The sequence below is a fragment of the Arvicanthis niloticus genome, chromosome 11 (genome assembly GCF_011762505.2).
Source record: "Arvicanthis niloticus isolate mArvNil1 chromosome 11, mArvNil1.pat.X, whole genome shotgun sequence".
Lineage (NCBI taxonomy): Eukaryota > Metazoa > Chordata > Mammalia > Rodentia > Muridae > Arvicanthis > Arvicanthis niloticus.
In genome coordinates this window covers 60,973,559-60,992,106 of record NC_047668.1, presented here as the reverse complement: position 1 = coordinate 60,992,106, position 18,548 = coordinate 60,973,559, and the positions used below count along the sequence as shown (strand labels likewise).

General features: G+C 40.9%; 1 protein-coding gene across 10 annotated transcripts in view; it reads right to left on the bottom strand.

Annotated features, from left to right (window-relative positions):
- Positions 1 to 18,548, bottom strand: part of Ltbp1 (latent transforming growth factor beta binding protein 1) — a 381,523-nt gene that overhangs the window by 189,046 nt on the left and 173,929 nt on the right. For 4 of the 10 annotated variants that reach the window (XM_076942288.1, XM_076942287.1, XM_076942286.1 and 1 more), the window contains exon 5: positions 18,096 to 18,263. The exons of 1 other annotated variant lie outside the window; for it this stretch is intronic. In XM_076942288.1, the coding sequence (XP_076798403.1) occupies positions 18,096 to 18,263 (168 nt within the window). Of the gene's footprint in view, positions 1 to 18,095; positions 18,451 to 18,548 lie in introns of those variants that run through there. 5 more of the 10 variants (XM_076942291.1, XM_076942292.1, XM_076942293.1 and 2 more) reach the window with 2 other exon arrangements.

Below are 18,548 nucleotides of genomic sequence, written 5' to 3'. Positions count from 1 at the left end.
TCAAAAGTCAATCTCATACCATAAGCAAAATGTAAATTAAACCACTAACTCACCCAGTACCCAAGTTCAAAATGCCTCTTGAAGAGTGTGCTGGGGACACTACCAGTTCAACTACCAGTTCAACTACCAGTTCAACTACCCAGTATAGTTGGACGAATAAGAGCCAGTGCTGAATAAGAGCATAGTTTATAGTTTAATAACACTTCCTACACGTTATCCTGGGACCTGCACAGATGATATTATGTGGTTATGTTACTACTCATTGTCCAATTAATGGGATCTAGAATTACTGAACAGACATGAATCTCAAGAGAGTCTGAAGGATTAGCTAGACCAGTGGTTCTCAACCTTCCTAATGCCAGAACCCTGTGGCACAGTTCTTCATGTTGTGGTGATCTTTAAGCATAAAATTATTTTGTTACTAGGTCATAACTTTTATTTTGCAACCGTTATGAATCATAATGTACATATCTGCTATGTGGAATATCTGATATGTGATCCTGCAATGGGGTTGTGACCCACATGTTGAGAACCTTTGAGCTAGCTAGCAACTGAGTCTGGTTAAATAAGTTACATTATATTCTGGGATGAACTGTGATACAGTATTTAAAAACAAGGCAGATTTATTTCCATGGGTATTAATTAGTAGGCAAATAAAGCATAGCACAGGACAATAATTAATATATTAGGAAAGCTCCAGGTTGTGTTTATATATCTGCCAATACATACCCATTCTAGAAGACATATAAATGGACCCATTTATATGGGACTGAAATAGAAATAAAACTTACATTTGTCAAATGGTTCTCATCCCACATTTTTGTTCATTTTATATGTCATTTATTCAAAAGATTATTTTTCAATGACATACAAATCAACTTCTTTAAAAAAAAAAAATCTGTCATCAGAGATAGTTAACTGTAACTTCTGTATGAACAAAGGCCAGCCAAAAAAAAAAAAATGTGGTATAAACAAAGGCCAGCCCCCCCCCCCAAAAAATGGGAAAGTTTAAGACAATTTAATAGAAAAGCTTTTGAAAAGGATTTTGGTACACACCGTAATCCCTGTGCTCAGAAGGCTCAGGCAGGAAGATGGCAAGTTAAGCATTAGTGGGTCTACTCAGAATGTACTTTGTCATCATCTCATTAACATCATGCCACCATCACCATAACCACCAACAACAACAACATTACCACCATTGTAGTCGTTGTAGTCATCATCATTATCTAGACAAAGGTCTGGGAAGCCTCAGTGAGACTCCTGGGGTTAGAGAGTGCCTCTTGATAGCATCTGTGGCCTTGGATGAGGACATAAAAGACACCAGGGAGCCTTCAAGAGGCATCTAGAGCAGCAAAGAATCAATCACTTCCCCACCCCACCCCCCCACCCCCCCTCCCGTCCTCCAGGAATCTGAAGCTACTGACATCTTGGGGAACCCAGAGCAGGATGAGCTCTCAGCACAGGGCTGGAAACAGGGCTTTCTAACTCTTGAAGAATTCTCATGTGTCTGTGTCTGGCCTTTTCTTTATTTTTATGCAAAGAAAAAAAATCAAGGCAATATTAATCCAGAGAAATAAAGACAGCCCTGGGAATTGGCAGGAGATAAATGAACTCAAAGATGCACCAGGAAAAGCTACCCTTTCAGTTACTCTGAAAATGCTTTCCTCAACTTTAAAATTGGCTTTTGTCATTTTCAACCCTACCAAGGGGATTTAGACAACTGTGACTCAAGTCTTTAGTCGTCAACCATCCGTGTGTTGTTACTCATCACAGGGTCCCAACACAATCTGTGGAGTGCAGATTCACATTTCAATTCTAAGAAAATAAAACCCTCAGCCCTCTCCAGCCTATTGGCCCAACCCAACTCTATCCTTTCATCCTGCTCCAAACAAGCTGTGCTTCCTTCGGGCCACCATGGAGTCATTCTGTTCTGGGCCAAACTCTTCTGAGAACTTGGAGTTGAAAATCTAAGTAAGAAAAATATAGAGTCATTTGTAAGCCTGTCCAATGTTTCCAGGCCTTGATTTTTCTGATCAAACCTGTCAGGCTGATGACACATTGCCATACGATATATCACTGGAGTTGTACAAAACCACCCTTTGATTCACATTGAGAAAAAGAGCCAAAATTTAAAAGTACAAAGGGGAATGCAATGTGCATACTTGGAAATCACAGAAGGTATGTGCAGAATAAAACATACTTGAGATAGCCTACTCCATGCACACACTAGGCTACTGCCTAGGAGCAGGCTTTGCACCAGCAAGGCAATGAATAGGCTTCGAAGGCTGCCAGGAAAGCCTGTGTCTCCACTCCCTCAACTCTTCAGGGATGAAGAAACGAAGACTTACAAAATGAGTTTTGTCCAAGTTAAGAGGGCCAAAACCAAAACCAGAATGCAGATCTCCTAAAAGATTCACAATCAATATCAGCCATACAGGATGCTATAATTAAGTACTGAGCTTGGAAAATGGAAATGCTAGCTCAAAAAAAAAAAATATCAACCACATCAAACTAATTCAAAACTGGGCAAAGGACCTGAACAGGCATGCCTTCAAAGGAGACTCACAGATGTCCATTGAGCACATGAGAAGACATTCAATCTCACCCGTCATCAGAGACAAGCAAATCAAAGCCATGAGATATCACATTCTAATTAACAAGAGAAAAAGGAAATAATGGTTGTCCAAGGATTCAGGGAAACTTCAGGCTGGAGCATTGCAGAGGGGTTCATAGAAAAAGCACGGCCTCCAAGGAGACCAGGTTGGTAATTTCTGCATCAGGTAAGTTCAGAGAACCCTATGGATCAGCAATTCCTTTCCATCTACAGGTGGAACACCTCTTACCTGTGTGCTTAAGATGAGTGCAAGACTTTTGGGGGGTTTTTTTGTTTGTTTGCTTTTTTTTGTTTTGTTTTTTTGTTTTTTGGGGCTTTTTGTTTTTTTGGGCTTTTTGGTTGTTGTTGTTGTTGTTTTTCATTGGCTTTGTTTTTTTTCCCATTATTGTTTTAGAATGGTTACATCATCTTTATTCATTTGTGGCCCATCCCTAATGACAAAATCTCAAGTGTTCCCAAATCAACTCTTTTTGAATTGCACATCAATGTTCAAAAGAGCTCAGATTTAGGAGCATTTCAGACTTTGGATTTTTGAGATTGGGGATGCTGAAAACGTGTATATATTACCCTGAAATTCAAACTTGTACATGTTATCCAAAAATTCAAAAGAAGGAGTATGACATACACACACCACTGCTCACAGTACTGCTATCTGCAGTAGTCAAAAGGGGAAAAGGCCCAAATACTTATCAATGGATGACTGCATGAACAGAGGTAATATACTTAGAAAACGGACTGTTTAGCATTAAAGGAGAAAAAGAATGGAATAGCACACATATGTAATCCCAGTCCTCAGGAGGTAAGAGAATCATGAGGTTGAAGCTAGCCTGGGCTACAGAATAAGACCCTCTCTGCAAAAACTGAAAAACAGAGAGAACAAGCAATATGATTTATGAGTTTGGGTTCTTATGAAGATACACAATAACTAACAGTAGCTTTCAGTTGGTGGAATTACAAGTCAGTTCTCCACTAAAGCGAAAAAGCACAAAAGACACAATTGTGTAAATCCCAAAGCCCTTGGCAAGATGACCAAAACCCAAAGGAACAGCTCCGTGACTTATGAGCAGGTGAGAGCAAGTTCTTATCCTTGCTCTCCAGAGCTGTGTCAGCCCAAAAATGAGCCTACAGAACATGAGCTGTGTCATTGTCCAGCTAGACTACAAGGATTTGGACCACAGAATGGCTTTTCATTTTCAACAGGTTTGGGTTAAATTTTCAGTGTTGGACCTTTACAAAAAAATCTCTTTTCTTTTCCTTCAAGCTTAGCAAAATATATAAAGAGAGTTAATTTAAAAATAACAAATGTATGCCTGCCCAAGGTGCTAGGCTTATTTGAGCATGCAACGATGCTATCTTTCAAATAAACACACTTGACATTCTCTTCTTCTGCTTGTCACTATGCAGGCATCCCACGCCTGAGTGTCTACAGTAGCAACTGTGAGTGCTGAAAAGGGTTTCTCTCATACATTCACTTCTGAGATGTAAAAATTATGTCTCCTGCACAATGTTCCTCTCACTATTCCTTCTTGAGGTTCTCAAAGATGTCCCGTGATAAAAAACCAAGAAAGTTGAGTAGGGATGTCCTATGAGACATTACAACCCATCTTGATATTGGACAATCTATCTTGATATGGGACAACCCATCTTGACCTTGGTACCATCATCTCACATAAGTTTCTGAGCATGAATCAAGCCTCCAGGAGTCTAGTTATGGTTGATTGGATTACACATATCCAAGGATGGCTGGACCTGTAAGCTCCACCACTGCTCCTAAAATCATGCAAAAAAAATGATCATTGCAATGCCTTGTTAACAAAAATACATATTCTCAAAAGAAGCCCAGACACCCTAATGCATGGTGCATGGAGTGCAAGCTAAGTGTCTCTATCTTGAGACCACCCTGATATTTTAGAGTCTAACCAGACTGGAAACTATGATTTGGATATAAAGAAGGCAGGAATTGGAAGGAAAGTCTGGACATGCTCCCATACAGGTCAATCCTCTTCTCTTTCCAATAGCTTCCTAAGTATACATTCCATCAGTGATCAATAAGCATTCCCATTCACACAGATCAGAAAGGACAAACAGCACACCCAGTGAAGATGCACAAAGATCGGCTGTAGCGGCTCCCGGTGCCTCTGACTTAGACCCAGGCTCACTTGCCCAGAGTATCTGAGCTTGACTCAACCTTGACTTCTTTTAGGGTCTTGCTATTTGTGAGTGAAGAGGGAAGGAGCCATTCATCAGCTACCACCAGATCATTTTGTCTTAAAGGAAGGAAAGCTGGGGATGAAGGGCCCTGCCATTGTTGCTGTATTACCCAAATGCTTCCAACTCAACCACCAGTACAGCAGATCTGATTCCAAACACTAGCTGAACCGAAGCCCAAGGTCCTGTATCCCAGTTGATTTCCAGAATCAACTGCTAGGAAAAATTGGACACTGCTGGTCCCTAGTGCAGGATGCTTTTAAGAGTTAATTTCCTAAATGAGCTCCATTGGAATTCTAAAACTTAAGCCACTGCCAGGTTAAAAGAAGAAATACTTCTGGCAGAAAATGGTCTATAATATGATGGAGTTTGACAGTAGGGAAATAATAATTGCCGTATGGGCGGCGGAGTCATGGGTCTTTTACCAAATAAGGCCATGATTTCTGCCATGAGAATATTGCAATGAAGGGATATTTTCAGCCTAGAGAGTTTGGCTTATCTTTGAAAAATGGTATATCATACAAAGTGCAATTGGTTTAATGAGAAATCCATGTATTTACCAAGTACACAACTTTGGAGTGATTTTTTTTCTTTTTAGCTCAGTGTCATGGTGCTGTGGGTAGACTATGGGATTTTCAGATGTTTCTAATTACCCTCTGTATACACCCAATAAAACGGCTGGCTCAAGATGTTATTAATGCCACAAGAAGATCCAGAGGGCTTGTAAATCATGCTTTCCTCAGAAAGGGACAGTTAGTGCAGTGGCAGGGGGGCAAGTTTTAATCTTGCTAAATAAGATTTTAGTTGAGAATGTTCTAGTGTGTTTCCTAATTTGTCAGGGAAAGGGGAATGGTCTACTCTCCTCACTCTGAGAGATTTACCACTTTTTCCCTCTCACCTCTCAGAGAGAAAAACCCTGATGAAAATTAAGCCAGGCTTTTTGCACCCGAAAAATCACAGAATGTCCCTACAATGCAAAACCAATTCTTCTTGAGTCTCACTGGCATCTCGAGTTTGGTTTCAGTGTGAAGAAACCTTTCATGGCTTCATAAGCTGGTTTTGTTACATCCCTTCACCATCTCTCAGGAGAAGGCACAGGTGACCATGGCAGTTTGCCAGCAATTATTGCCTGAGACTAAATTCAAGATAATAAAGTTGAGAATCAATCTATTCCTTCAGTTAAATAGCAAATCAATTTTAACAAGTGTGCTAATGAAATATCACACTAAATTGGCACTTCCATTTTCTTAATTTGTGAGACAACGTTGAGGAACTAAATCTCAAACTTCCTAATTATTCTTCTTTGTCTGGTGGTTATGTTATTTCCCTGGACTGCTTAGCATGAAGATGATTGTATGGCTGCCCTCAAAAACATCCTGAGGATCTTCCCAAATTTCAACATGTATACTATCACATCATGTACAATGTTATTTCCAGAATGTTTTTCCAATAATACACAAATTCATTCTCCTCTTTGGAAAAAAAATATGTACCTTGATTGTTAAAAACTGGTACAAATAACTGACACAGCCAATAGATGCAAAAGTTAGGCTGGTTCTATGCCAATATATGCTGTAGGTATATGATGCATCATATAAATATTACAGTAGCTATGTTATGCTCAACATCCTTAAAGTTACTGTAGCCTCCAAGCCTGGAAGTTATAAGGCGGCAGTGGAGTGAAGGGCACAGAGTAGGAGCAAGCATAATAATCAGTCCTTGCTGGAGATGCTCCCATCTCTTCAGGATGATGACTTTTCCTCCTGACCACAGTTCTGGCTTCCAGAACATATTATACTGTTAAACTTCATCCACCTTTGCCAACAGGCTTGGCAACGCCCAAGAACTTCCTGTATAAGCAAGTGAAACCCACAAAGATACACATGGACCAAGCAGAGAGGCATGTCATGGAGACCACAGGATAACGATACAGGACAGCACTCTGTGCAAACCCAGACCTGCCCCAACAAGACTAAATATAAGCAAAGACGGATAGACCCGGGGGCAGAATGGAAGAAGCAACAAAAAGATCAAAAAGATCCATCCTTCACTCTCCTTTGATCCTGTTGTGCTGGTAGGGTCAATACATGAAGGGACCACTACCACAAGAAGCATGCCTGATCTGGGCCCCAGGAGCCATGAGCACACAAGTACATTCACTACCTCACCCAGCCCCTACTCTACAGCACTGGATAGGAGGAGGAGAAGGAGGAAGAGGAAGAAGAGGAAGAGAAGGAGGAGGAAGAGGAGACAGAGAAGGAAGGAGGAGGAAGAAGAGGAGGAGGAAAAGGAAGAGGAAAGAGGAAGAGAAGGAGGAGGGAAAGGAGGAACTTCTTAAAAAAAGCATATAGTTCTTTTCATCAATCTAAGAAGCCACATCTGCCTCCAGTCTGCTTCCTTCCTTGATCCTGAGCATCTTCCCAAATCGCAACATGTATACTATCACTTTAAAAGCCTGGAACTTGAAAATCAGAGAGAGAAAAATACCAGGGTCCTCAGGCCAGTTCACAGGTCACCTGAACTAGACCCTACATGTTAAATGAATGGCAAGAAGTGTAACAGGAAAAAAAATAACAGCATAACACTGTTTAAAACCAAACTTAAAGGTCTGCCTAAAAATACTCAGTATTTCTACAGGAGAAATGGGCAGGAATTCCATATGAAGGGGCAGCTGCACTAAGAGTATAGAAGTTGAGCTATAGCTTTACCCAGACTGGCAAGTAGTGTACTCTTGGCTTTAAAAATGTGTCCCATGGACTAAGGTGGTTAATATTGGTCTGTCTCTCTAGGGAAAAGTAGTGGTTTTGTTGGAACAGGGAGGATTAGCTAGGATTTATTGCATAGCCATAACCTATTGGTAGAAATCTGTATAATTAATATCAAGATGAAGGTATAATTTCTTAAATGGTACAAAATTTACTTTGATTTCAAATTTAACGTATTCATTGGTATGAGCTTCTTATTGATATAAAAGTGAGATGAATATTGATACACATTTATATAACACATTTAGGAATACAAGGCTTAGACCCAGTCCTTCTTTAACTTTTTTAACTGATTTGAGACGGTTAGCCTATGAGTTAAGGGCCTATAGCAAATTCATGGCTTTGGGTTTATTGTTAGGGTGTTTTCCATATTTTACTTAGAAATAGCTGAGAGGAGTCAATAGACAACAGTCCAGGTTACCTTACATGGATAGTTGGTTTTCAAAACGTCAGAAGTCCATAGAATTGACTCTACAAATATTTATATATTAATGTTCATTTTGATTAGAGACCTGTCTGCTCCTGACAGCTTCCTGTCGTGGGTTCTAAGAAGAAATTGAGCATTCTTGGAGTTACTCCAGTTGTGCGGTGACAGCCACTAGGCAAGAATTGCCTCTTTCCATCTACAGACAAATTACTGTCCAGAAAAGGACACACTTGCAGAATAGTCGACTGATTATATCTGCCTAGACAGAGTAATCAGCCCTGAATAATTCTGCATCACTAAGGTCTGTCAGATAATTCTGGGCCAGAAGGCTGAAGATTTGATGCTCCAACGTTCAGTAGTATAGGGGCTTTCCAGGTGTTCAGCGGTCTCTATAAATTGGCTAAGTTTTAGAAGCTATGCTTAGTGCTTCCCATAATTTCAGTTAACTCAGTCATTCTGGATTTCTGACGGGGTTGAAGAACTATAGTCTCATAGCCAATCCTGGCTGTTTACTTTGAGAGAAAAGATCTGAGTGGATGGTTTTCAGCTGACATTCATTCTAAAGCCAAGAAAAAAGCCAGGTTCAAAACTAAGTGCTTTAGTTAGGACAGATGACAGAGGTTCTGGTTAGTCAACAAAATGATGGACTGGGTATTAGGACTATCTTGTACCTCACTGGTACAATTAGGATTAACTATGATCTATTTGCATTTTGAGAGAAAAGTTTTATTTTAACAGGAAGGGTGAAGCTAGGTGATGAGAGAGAGAAAGAGAAAGAGAGGGGGGCATGGAGGCAGATGTTCACATGTCTCCACCAGTCAAAGATAGTTTATATATCTAGGTTGGGTATTGGGTTACACTTCTGATTGAGCATTACCAAACTTATAAAGCCTTTGATTAACATTTTTAAAAAAATGTATAAAAGCAAAAAGGAAAAGGGGGCATGGGATAGAGGTTTTCTAGGGAGGGGAAATGGGGAAAGGGAATGGCATCTGGAATGTAAATAAAATATAAAAAGTAAATTAAGAAGAAGAAAAAATTTGTCCCATGTAAAGTGTTATGGGGAGTATACCTCCCCTTTCCACCAGTTCATAGGATTGAACCTATGGACCTCATGTAGTACAGGCAAGTTCTGTCCCACTGAGGCATCCTTCCAGGCCAGACAAAGCTTTTTCTCAGCTCTCTAGCTGTAGAGAGACTATTCAACTGGTCATTTTCCTTCTGTGTTGTTCCCTGCCTTAGCATAATGAACTAGTTTAGGTTCTCTGCATGTTCCCACAGCACAGGCCCTGACGTATGAACCCCAGTGAGCATCACCAGAATGAGGTGCTGCACTAGCTCCAGGGATAACGAGTTGAAGCACACAGCCACTTTGTTTCCAAGTGTCTTCAAGTACAGTGAATAAACATGCATGCCAACAAAGAGGAGAACCATGTGACACTGAAACTGTCCCAACCCGTGTCTGAACAGAAACAGGTGACGGGCTAGGCAGAATGGATGAGGAGGAAGCCATGCCTGAGGAGAGGGAGTACTGGCAGGAGAGGCACAGAGGACCTGAGAATGGGGACATTTGGCATCCCAACAGCTCAGTCTGGCAGAAGTAGAGCACCAAGCATGGATGACGGGACATAGTCAAAATAATAGTGAAGGAACCAGACCGCAGAAAATCCTGGAGGCCCCAAAAGCTCTGCAAAGTAACGTGATTGCACAGAACACACCACCTGGCCAAACTGACCAAGTAAGAAAGGATGCACATTGTAACACCACGTTTATTTATTCTACACTTTCATAACACAATGCCTCAAAGACCCCACTCCGCTCTCTGGCAGGCCAGGTATGGCTTAAGAAGGACCCAGGAATCACAAGAGCTTTTCTTGCAGATAAAAGTCAACAGTTGAGACCTCCTCCTACTTCTAAAGGTTGCTTTTAAAGCCTGTTCTGGCTACAAATGCACCTTGTGATGCTATAGGAACACCCGTCACCTTCCCAGCCCTGAGCATCTTCCTCTCCAACTAAAGATGACCTTGTCCTCTCTAGATGTTACCACTTAAAGTTAACTTGCTGCCCCTGTGTATTTTAACTAACACGTTCTTCCATGAATTCCTTGTTCAATCAGGACTTATCTTTGACCTTCTATACACATACACCCCCCCCACCCACACACACACATACACACATATTCACAAAGGAATCACACACACACACACACATATTAAAAGTCAGCTTACCTCAAAATGACAAGTGACCTATCCTATATAGAGGAGAGTTGGAGCAAAAGATGACACAGTTCTGCGAAGCTCTTTGTATGGGAGTCCCCTTTACTTTTGGTGTAAATCACCAAGTTTCCTTCTGTCATAATTGCAGGGCCATTTCTTTACTTTTTTTTTCCCACAAGAGGACAAAACTTGCTTGCTTCTCTTCTCTGGATAGAAGGCTGCTCTTCAGACACTAATCTGATTCCTAACACAGGTGCATAAAACTGAACCCTAGTTGATAGACCAAGTTTGACTAAAGGCCACTAATGGAGCCCTTCCAGACATTCTCTATGGCTGAGAGAAATAAAAAACAGGCCCACACTCAGCCCTAATTGGGATATCTTTATCAAACCCCCTCCCTCAAGACTCGGAGTCTTTGTGAAAGACTGTCCGAGCCAGAGATGGTGGATGATCCAAGGACACATTCAGTCGCAAGATAGATGCACATTATAACTCAGAGACTGTGACAGCACACAGAAGACCTGCACAGATTCAAACCAGATTAAACCTCAGCACTGAAAGGGGAAGTTGACACACAGGTCCACTTGCTAATCAAGGAGCTATTTGCAATTTATACCTGCTGGGAAATGAAAAATCAGTTTTCTTCAATAGAGTGTCACTAGTATATCAACCATGCTCCAGGGAGGACTTACGGCCCAGAAGTAGCTGGCCAACCCAAATTAATGTCATTTTGTATGTGGTGTGGTGTGTGTGTGTGTGTGTGTGTGTGTGTGTGTGTGTGTGTGTTTCCTTTAGTTTTTGTTTTGTTTTTTATTTTTCTGTTTTTCTTTTTTCTTTTAGTTTCTAGTTTTTTTAATTGTTGTTGCTGCTGCTTTTCCTATTTTGTTTTGTTTTGTTTGAGGGAGATAAAGAACACAGAGTTGGGTGGATAGGAAGACAGAAGGGATTTAGGAGGAGTTGAGGGAAAGAATATAATCAAAACATATTATATAAGAGAAACTGTTAAATATTTTTTTATTTAAGCACGCTCATAGAGATAGTATATATTTGTGATGTTTCCTCACAGAGCTCAGTGGAGTTCTCTGCTCAAATATTAACATACATAAAATAGTAACATACGCCCCCAGCCGTTCTCATTCTCTGTCCTTCATTCTACTGCCTAGCATTTGTATTTCTTATAGTAGATTATTTTTATGTGACTGCATACATGAGGGTGGGGGAAATACAGAAAGAGGCAGACAAAAAAAGAGCTCAAGTCTAGATGGTGGTTTGAATGAGATCGACTGCCCAATAGGCTCATGTATTTGAATACTTGGTCCCAAGTTAGTGGAACTGTTTAGGCAGGATTGGGGGTGTAACCTTGTTGGAGGAAGTGTGTCATTGGAGATGGGCTTTGAGGGTTCAAAAACCCATGCCATTTCCAGTTAGCTTTCTCTGCTCCATCCTTGAATGTAAAGATATGAGCTCTCCTGTTGTTAGCATTCTGCTCTAATGCAGTGCTGCCTGTCTGATGCCATGTTCCCCTCCCCAACATGATGGTCATGGACTCATCACCGGAAACTGTAGGCCCAATAAACTCTTCTACAGGCTGCCTTAGTCACACTATCTTTTCACAGCAGTAAAAATTTAACTAACACAATACACACACATGCATGTGCACACGCATACACATGTGCACATATAGTATTTCTTATGGCAAAATACAAGTAGCATAAGCTGAAAGTATCTTAACCATTCAGATTCATACAGCAACACATCTAAGTATGTTCACATCGCGTGCATCCTTTCTCTAGAATGCCCTTATCTTACCAAACTACAACTCAACCCTCATTTTAAAAAGAAGCTTTCCATTCTGTTCTCCCTACAGCTCCTGTCAATAATCACTGGTCTACTTCCAGCCTCCATGAACCTGACTACTCTATGCACCTCAGGGAAACTGAATCACAAGCAACATGTCCTTTAGTTACCAGATTACTTCACTTAGCACAATGACCTCAAGGTTCATCCATGCAGCAGGCACATTATGTCACATGGCATGGGAGAGGAGGAAGGACTTTGCCTCTTTTGTTCATTGCTGTATCTCTAATGCCTAAACTCATCCCTGATACCTAATATGTATTCAACACATATGTTAAATGAATTAAGGTTTTGAATATCAGCTCTTTAAAGGTACTCTATAATTTAAAATAAAGAAGGAAATATCCTTCATTATGGTGTTTATAATTGGAAAATAAGATATTTATAGATAGACAGACAGACAGACAGACAGACAGATGATTTTTGAGCCAGAGTCTCCCTGTGTAGCCCTGACTGGCCTAGAATTCTCAATGTAGATTATTAGGCTGGCTTTGAACTCACAGAGCTCCACCTGACTCTGACTCTGCCACTGAAGTGCTAGAATTAAAGGTTTAATGTCACCATGCTCTACCAATAATAAATATATTTTGGAGTGGTTTTCTTTGATACATTTCTAGGCATTCTACATTGCCCAGATGAAAGACAATCACTTTCTGTTACTGTTGTAATGACTTGACTCTAAAACCCAGAAGGTATCCTCCATAAAATTTATTGGGAAGAAGATACAGTCTCCAGTTCATCAGAAGGACCCCTGAGGTATTTTTCTGGATGAGCCTCAGGAGGCCAACACAATTCAGCTGGCAGAGAATGAACGGCTCTGTATTTGAACAAAGTTCTTTTTTTTTCAAAGTCTGTTTCTTCACCCTGATCTATTATGTCCATTTATTTAACACTCAACTGAGAGGCATCTTCTTCCACAGAAAGCTGAGTTCTAAGAGAGGTGGAGAGGTTTCCAACACAGAGCATGAGGTGAATAGAAGAACCATAAGGAGGCCATTCACTTAAAAAGTAGCCCTCCAAAAACACTGGCTCTCCACCTGGAAACAGTAAGCATGTCTCTTTTTCTTGTTCGAACTGATTAATAGGTATCAACACCACCTTTCTGAAAAGCTTCATTAGTGTGTAGTAAAAGTGAAGTCCAAATGTCTAAGCCTAAAGTTGAAGGCACTCCACAGTCTCAAGCCAACCACTCTCCCATCAGACTCCTCCTTTATTATTACGTCAAACTATTTCCAGTTCCACAAAACCACTTGTGTTTCTGTCTTCATATCAAATCTAAACTTCTTCCTCCCCACGCCAAGTCCCCTTTCCCCTCATTCACTTATATAAGAAGACTTTACAATGTTTAGAGCTTCGTTGCCTCTCTCAGTCAACAATCAGGCAATGTCCACTGACTCCCTGTGACAACACACTGAGGAGGGGAGACAGCACGGTGGGTTCTACAGAGAGGCATAGAGGGACATGCCTCCTCTCTCCAAACATCCTCTGCCAGCTGGAAGCAATCCTTCATCTCTTGTCCAGACTCCTGCTCAGATGCTCTACCTTGGTCTGGGGTTGTATAGGCATCTTCTTCATCTCCTCCCTAGAGTAGTAGCTTTATGGTTTCTTCATCATGTAAAATCTAATACCCCACTGTATGCATAATTACATGGTCAGAGGAAGCAACTCAAGATAACTCATTGTGTAAAACCTAGTCCCCTGCTTTATGCATAAGTATTTAATACATGGTCAGAGGAAGCAACGTGAGATAGCTGGTGGGACTTCTATGCTGTAGCATGCAAAGCTACTTAAAGTCACCTTCAATCAAGCTAAAAATGTCCCTAGTTCTTACATCTGAAGATTATGGCTGCTACCACTGAGTTCTCTTAAGTGAAGTAACAGACAGGAACACGCTTTCTAAATGATCAGATATGTTTCTGTAATTACTTAATGGATGTTCACGGGACAAGGGTTCTTTCTAAATATTCAGAGAAACAGCACAGTATAAACGGGTGACAGAGTGGTTCCTGCTGATTTTCTATCTCGTCATAAGTCAAATGGCAGTTCAGCAGTCTTTGTGATATTCTACCTGGGATACCAGTAAGTCTTCAGCTGCTGTTTCATCAGACTCACAACTCTCACAAACACCTGATTTTCATCACACACACACACACACACACACACACACACACACACACACACACGGTTAAGAAGCCATCGACACAGCAGCATAGGGTGGAAAAAGCCGGCCCACCCAACTTTAGATAAGTTTTCATTTTCAAAAGAAAGAAATGGAGGAAAGAGGGAAACGGAGATTAAATTGCTGTCACTGGAAACAAATCGGTATAATTAGAAATGTGCCTTATAGGCAATGTACTCAGTGTAAATCTTCTGTTCTCCACCCATCTGGTACAATGCTCACCGTGAGTTTGTGCTAGAGAAGTGTCCCAGCTTCCGATAGTCATCCTCACAGAGGCCTTGCTCTGTTCCTTAACATTTGTTTACGTATTTATTTATTTATTTATTTATCTTGTGTTGCTGGGGCCTTGTGCATTCTAAGCAGGCATTCAGCCACTGAACTATAGCCCCAGCCCAGAGGCCTCACTTTTAAAGTCTCATTAAATAGAAATTCTACTTCCTGATTCTCCTATTGCATACTCATGGGCAGAGGTTATTAGGTTTAATCATCACCAGAGAAGTAGAGAAGTAAGTACCTGCTGGCTCCCGCATCTGCCAGCCCAACACGTAGTGTATACAGCACAGAAGGCCAGCCTGGAAAGGCAGGGCCTGCTCCAGAGCAATCCTCTACAATGTCCATTGGTGACTGCCTGGAGAGGATGGGGTAGCCTGGGACCAGAGAGTGTCCGGGACCAGAGTATGGCTATACTGCAGTCAAGATTCTGGCCTTTAAGTACTAGGCTCAGTTAATTCAATATTCTCCCTCTCCCTCCTTAATTCATACACACTCTCACTCCCCCTCCCTCTCTGACCTCTCACCTCTCTCCCTAACCCTCCGGTCCCTTGAAGTCAGACTCCAGGGAAGCAAGTATGCAGATGACATAAAAAACAATACTTCCACTTTTAGCAAAGCAGCTGGCTTGTGAGTCTAAGCCCAGCTCACTCAACTGTCTGTGCCTGTTTCCTTCTTGCAAAAGCTGGGTGACGTAAGATTTGTTCCACTCCATTCAGAGAAATGTAAATACACCAAGAAAACGTTACAAAACTTGTCTACTGTGACTCGTTTCATGAAACGCATCCTGTGAACTTCATGTGATTTTCTTTGAATTGTTTTGGCTCCTTGGGGCACAGACCCACAAACTTGTACTTAGGATAAACTCTGCATACTAACTGCCACTGGGGCACAGCATCTGCTCTCCTACACACTGTCTCTGGCTTCAACCCTACACAGCAGCAGACAGAAGCGCTATGACAGAGGCTACAGGGCCCATGGAAACTGAAATTCCTCAGAAAAGCATGCTGGGACAACCCCTTCAGTTCTTTCAAATATAGCAAGCCAAAGGCAGTTAGCAATCTATGAGCATTTGAATTGTCTTCAAATTATACTATTTTTCCATACATATGTCTTATTTGTCAAAAGATGTATGACCTTATACAAAAAGTACACAGTGAGAGAAAATGAATTAGAAAACCACTCTTTACAAATAATAAAATTATATTACACCAGCAAAGTCCGTAAGAGACCAAAACATGTAAATAATATTTTTCAGGGTTTTGTTGTGATTTTAAAGAATCACACTTTATAAGTTTGCTAAGTCATCTCTTTTCAATAAAGATAAATTGCAAAACATGTTCTTCGAGTTGTCTAATATTTGAGCTGAAATAGAACAATAAAATAACACTGGAGGGAAATGAAAGATTTCTCATAGTTTCCACGAAGAAAGTACTCATTGTAGATAGAGTTTTTAAATTATTAAATTGTTCTTAAAGTTTTGAAAAGTTAAATGCCAATGTCAGTCCTTTTTGTGGAGAGCTGAGAGCTGATTCTGAACTGCTTTTGCAAGTTACTATGTGAGTGCAGTATACTACATTCTCAATGGGCTGCGTGTGATCTGCCCCTAAACAACTGGGCAGCTGCCAAGGAGAGTGTGCAGCATGCGTTAACAAGCAGACTTCCTGTTTCTCAATGCCTTCAAATATTTAGTTTCAAAATGAATATAGTGCAAGCCAGAAAACATGACTACCCATTCAACTACCTTGTCACTGCTACTGTAAACATTCACCCTAAAAGCCAGGGGGCTCGGACAACACTGATGACCATGGAGGGGGAGCAGGGAGGAAGGAATCAAGCCACAAAAAGTGAAATGAGAAAAGATTACCAAAGTCCTGTATCTCCTATTGGGAATTACCCTCTCCCTTCCTCTTCTTGTTAAAAAGAAAAGAAAGAAAAAGAAGAGAAAAGCAAGACCAGAAAATAATATTATTTACTGCCGATTTTAAAAGCCGTAAGACGACAGAGAATTTAAGTCAGTATTAGAGTATTTACCTAGCATACACAAGATTCCACATTGAATCCCCACTATGACTGATAAGTAAATAAATAAATAAAAATAAATAAATAAACAAACAAACAAATAGAACATCTCACAATGGAATATTTTAATGGTAAGTTTTAGGAGTCACTACATATAATTCTATTTACTTTAGGGATGAGAAAAACTGAGTCCCCAAAATCCTAAATGGCATGTCCTATGGACTCCCTGGACAGCAACAGAATGAAGTCTCCAGTCCAGTTGTCTGCTCCTCACTTCAGCACACTTCCCTGGGCTGCTAAGCACTCTGTGCCACTTGGCATTTCATAGCTCAATCCTCCTTAAAACGTTCCCAAGTACACCTGTCTCAGCCAGGAAAATGACAATACCTGGTTCAATCATACTCATAGGCACATACTTTTTCCCCCAAGTCCAAATGATCAATAACACTGCTTCAGCCTCATTTAGAGTTCCCACACTGTGGCAGACTAACCAAAGCACCAGAAAGGGCTTCAGGCTGCCCTTCGTATTCTGTCTTGACAAAAATCAGTTTGAAATAGCATCCCTTTCCTGCACCCCTCAGACACACACTCCCAAGACTAAACAGCAATATTCCATAAAAAGACCAGATCTAGCCAGTGTTATTATCTGTCTGACATTTCAGTTATTCTTGTGAGTAACTCAGAAAGTAACACGGGTGTCTGGATTATTTGAGTACACATGGCAAGCCATAATTGGTCAAAAAAATAATAAAAGGCCTTTTTCTGAGTGACAAAAATACTGTATTGCATGATGGCATGGCACCATGACAGCTTTCAGTAGACCGCAATGCTTTCTCCACTTACAAAAATGCAGAAAAGAAACAGAATTTTAAAAGAGGAAAAACCCCATTTATGCAGTTAGTAACTACTAGTTTTCATTTAAAGTTTTTGTGGGCTGACAGCAATCCACTAGTCTCTCTCCTGCACATTCATCGTATACATCAATCTACAATTCTGCCTCATGATACAGAGCAGACCTGTGGCAGAAGAAACAAGTCCGCGTACTTCCTAAACCAAAGACCAGATTTTGACGGTTTTTGGAGAAAAAAAATTAGGAGCTTCATTATTTATGAAGGAAAACCTTTGAATTTCATTACAGCTTTCCAGGTTATAGAAATGGTCAATTCTAATGCCAATCCAATTGATTGATAAGGTGATAAAAATCTGAAACCAAACAGTGCAAGATAGACATCTGGGTCTCACCTAGACACTCACTCTCTTCTGATCTCTTCTGTACCCTCCCATCACCACACAGCCAGGGAGATGCTAAGTCATAAGGGAGAATAGTCTAGTTGCCATTTCCCCAAGAAGCCAAAAGTCAGGCTGAAAAAATATTTCAAAAAAGCAACTTAAAAGACCTCGTAAAAAGAGCACGTTCCCCTTCAGAGATACAAAGCTGTTCAAACAGAGAGACATTTGAATGGACGGGAAACCGAGTGTTTTAGTTTCATAAAAACTAGTGGAGGTAGGGACAGTTAGGGACCACGGAGGAACTCACCCACTCGGAAGTTCGTGGCTGTCAGGGTGTCGGCTGCATGGCCGTTCTCACTAATGAGAGTGGTGGTATTCCCCTTCTGGCAGCTGTTCTGACAGTTGCCCTTGGTGCAGGTCACTTTACAGATGCTCGGAGTAAAGACCACCTTGATGCGACCAGTGTGGTTACTCACTAGGAGCAGAGGCAGACAGAAAAAGAACAACAAACATATCAGCTTAGTATCCATGAACTTGCCTTGGAAAAAAATTTCAACCAAAAAAAAAAAAAAAAAAGGAAAAAGAAAAGAAAAAGGAAAGAGAGGGAAGGAGAGCCCACAGCCGGACAGGTTTCAGGCAGAGGGAAGCCTGCTCTGCTCGCTGCTCTCTCTCTATCCAGTGGTGTCTCTGAAACAGGAGTAGGAAGCTTAACAAACAGAACTCCGGGATGCACTCCAAAACCACATTTGAAGTCGAGTCA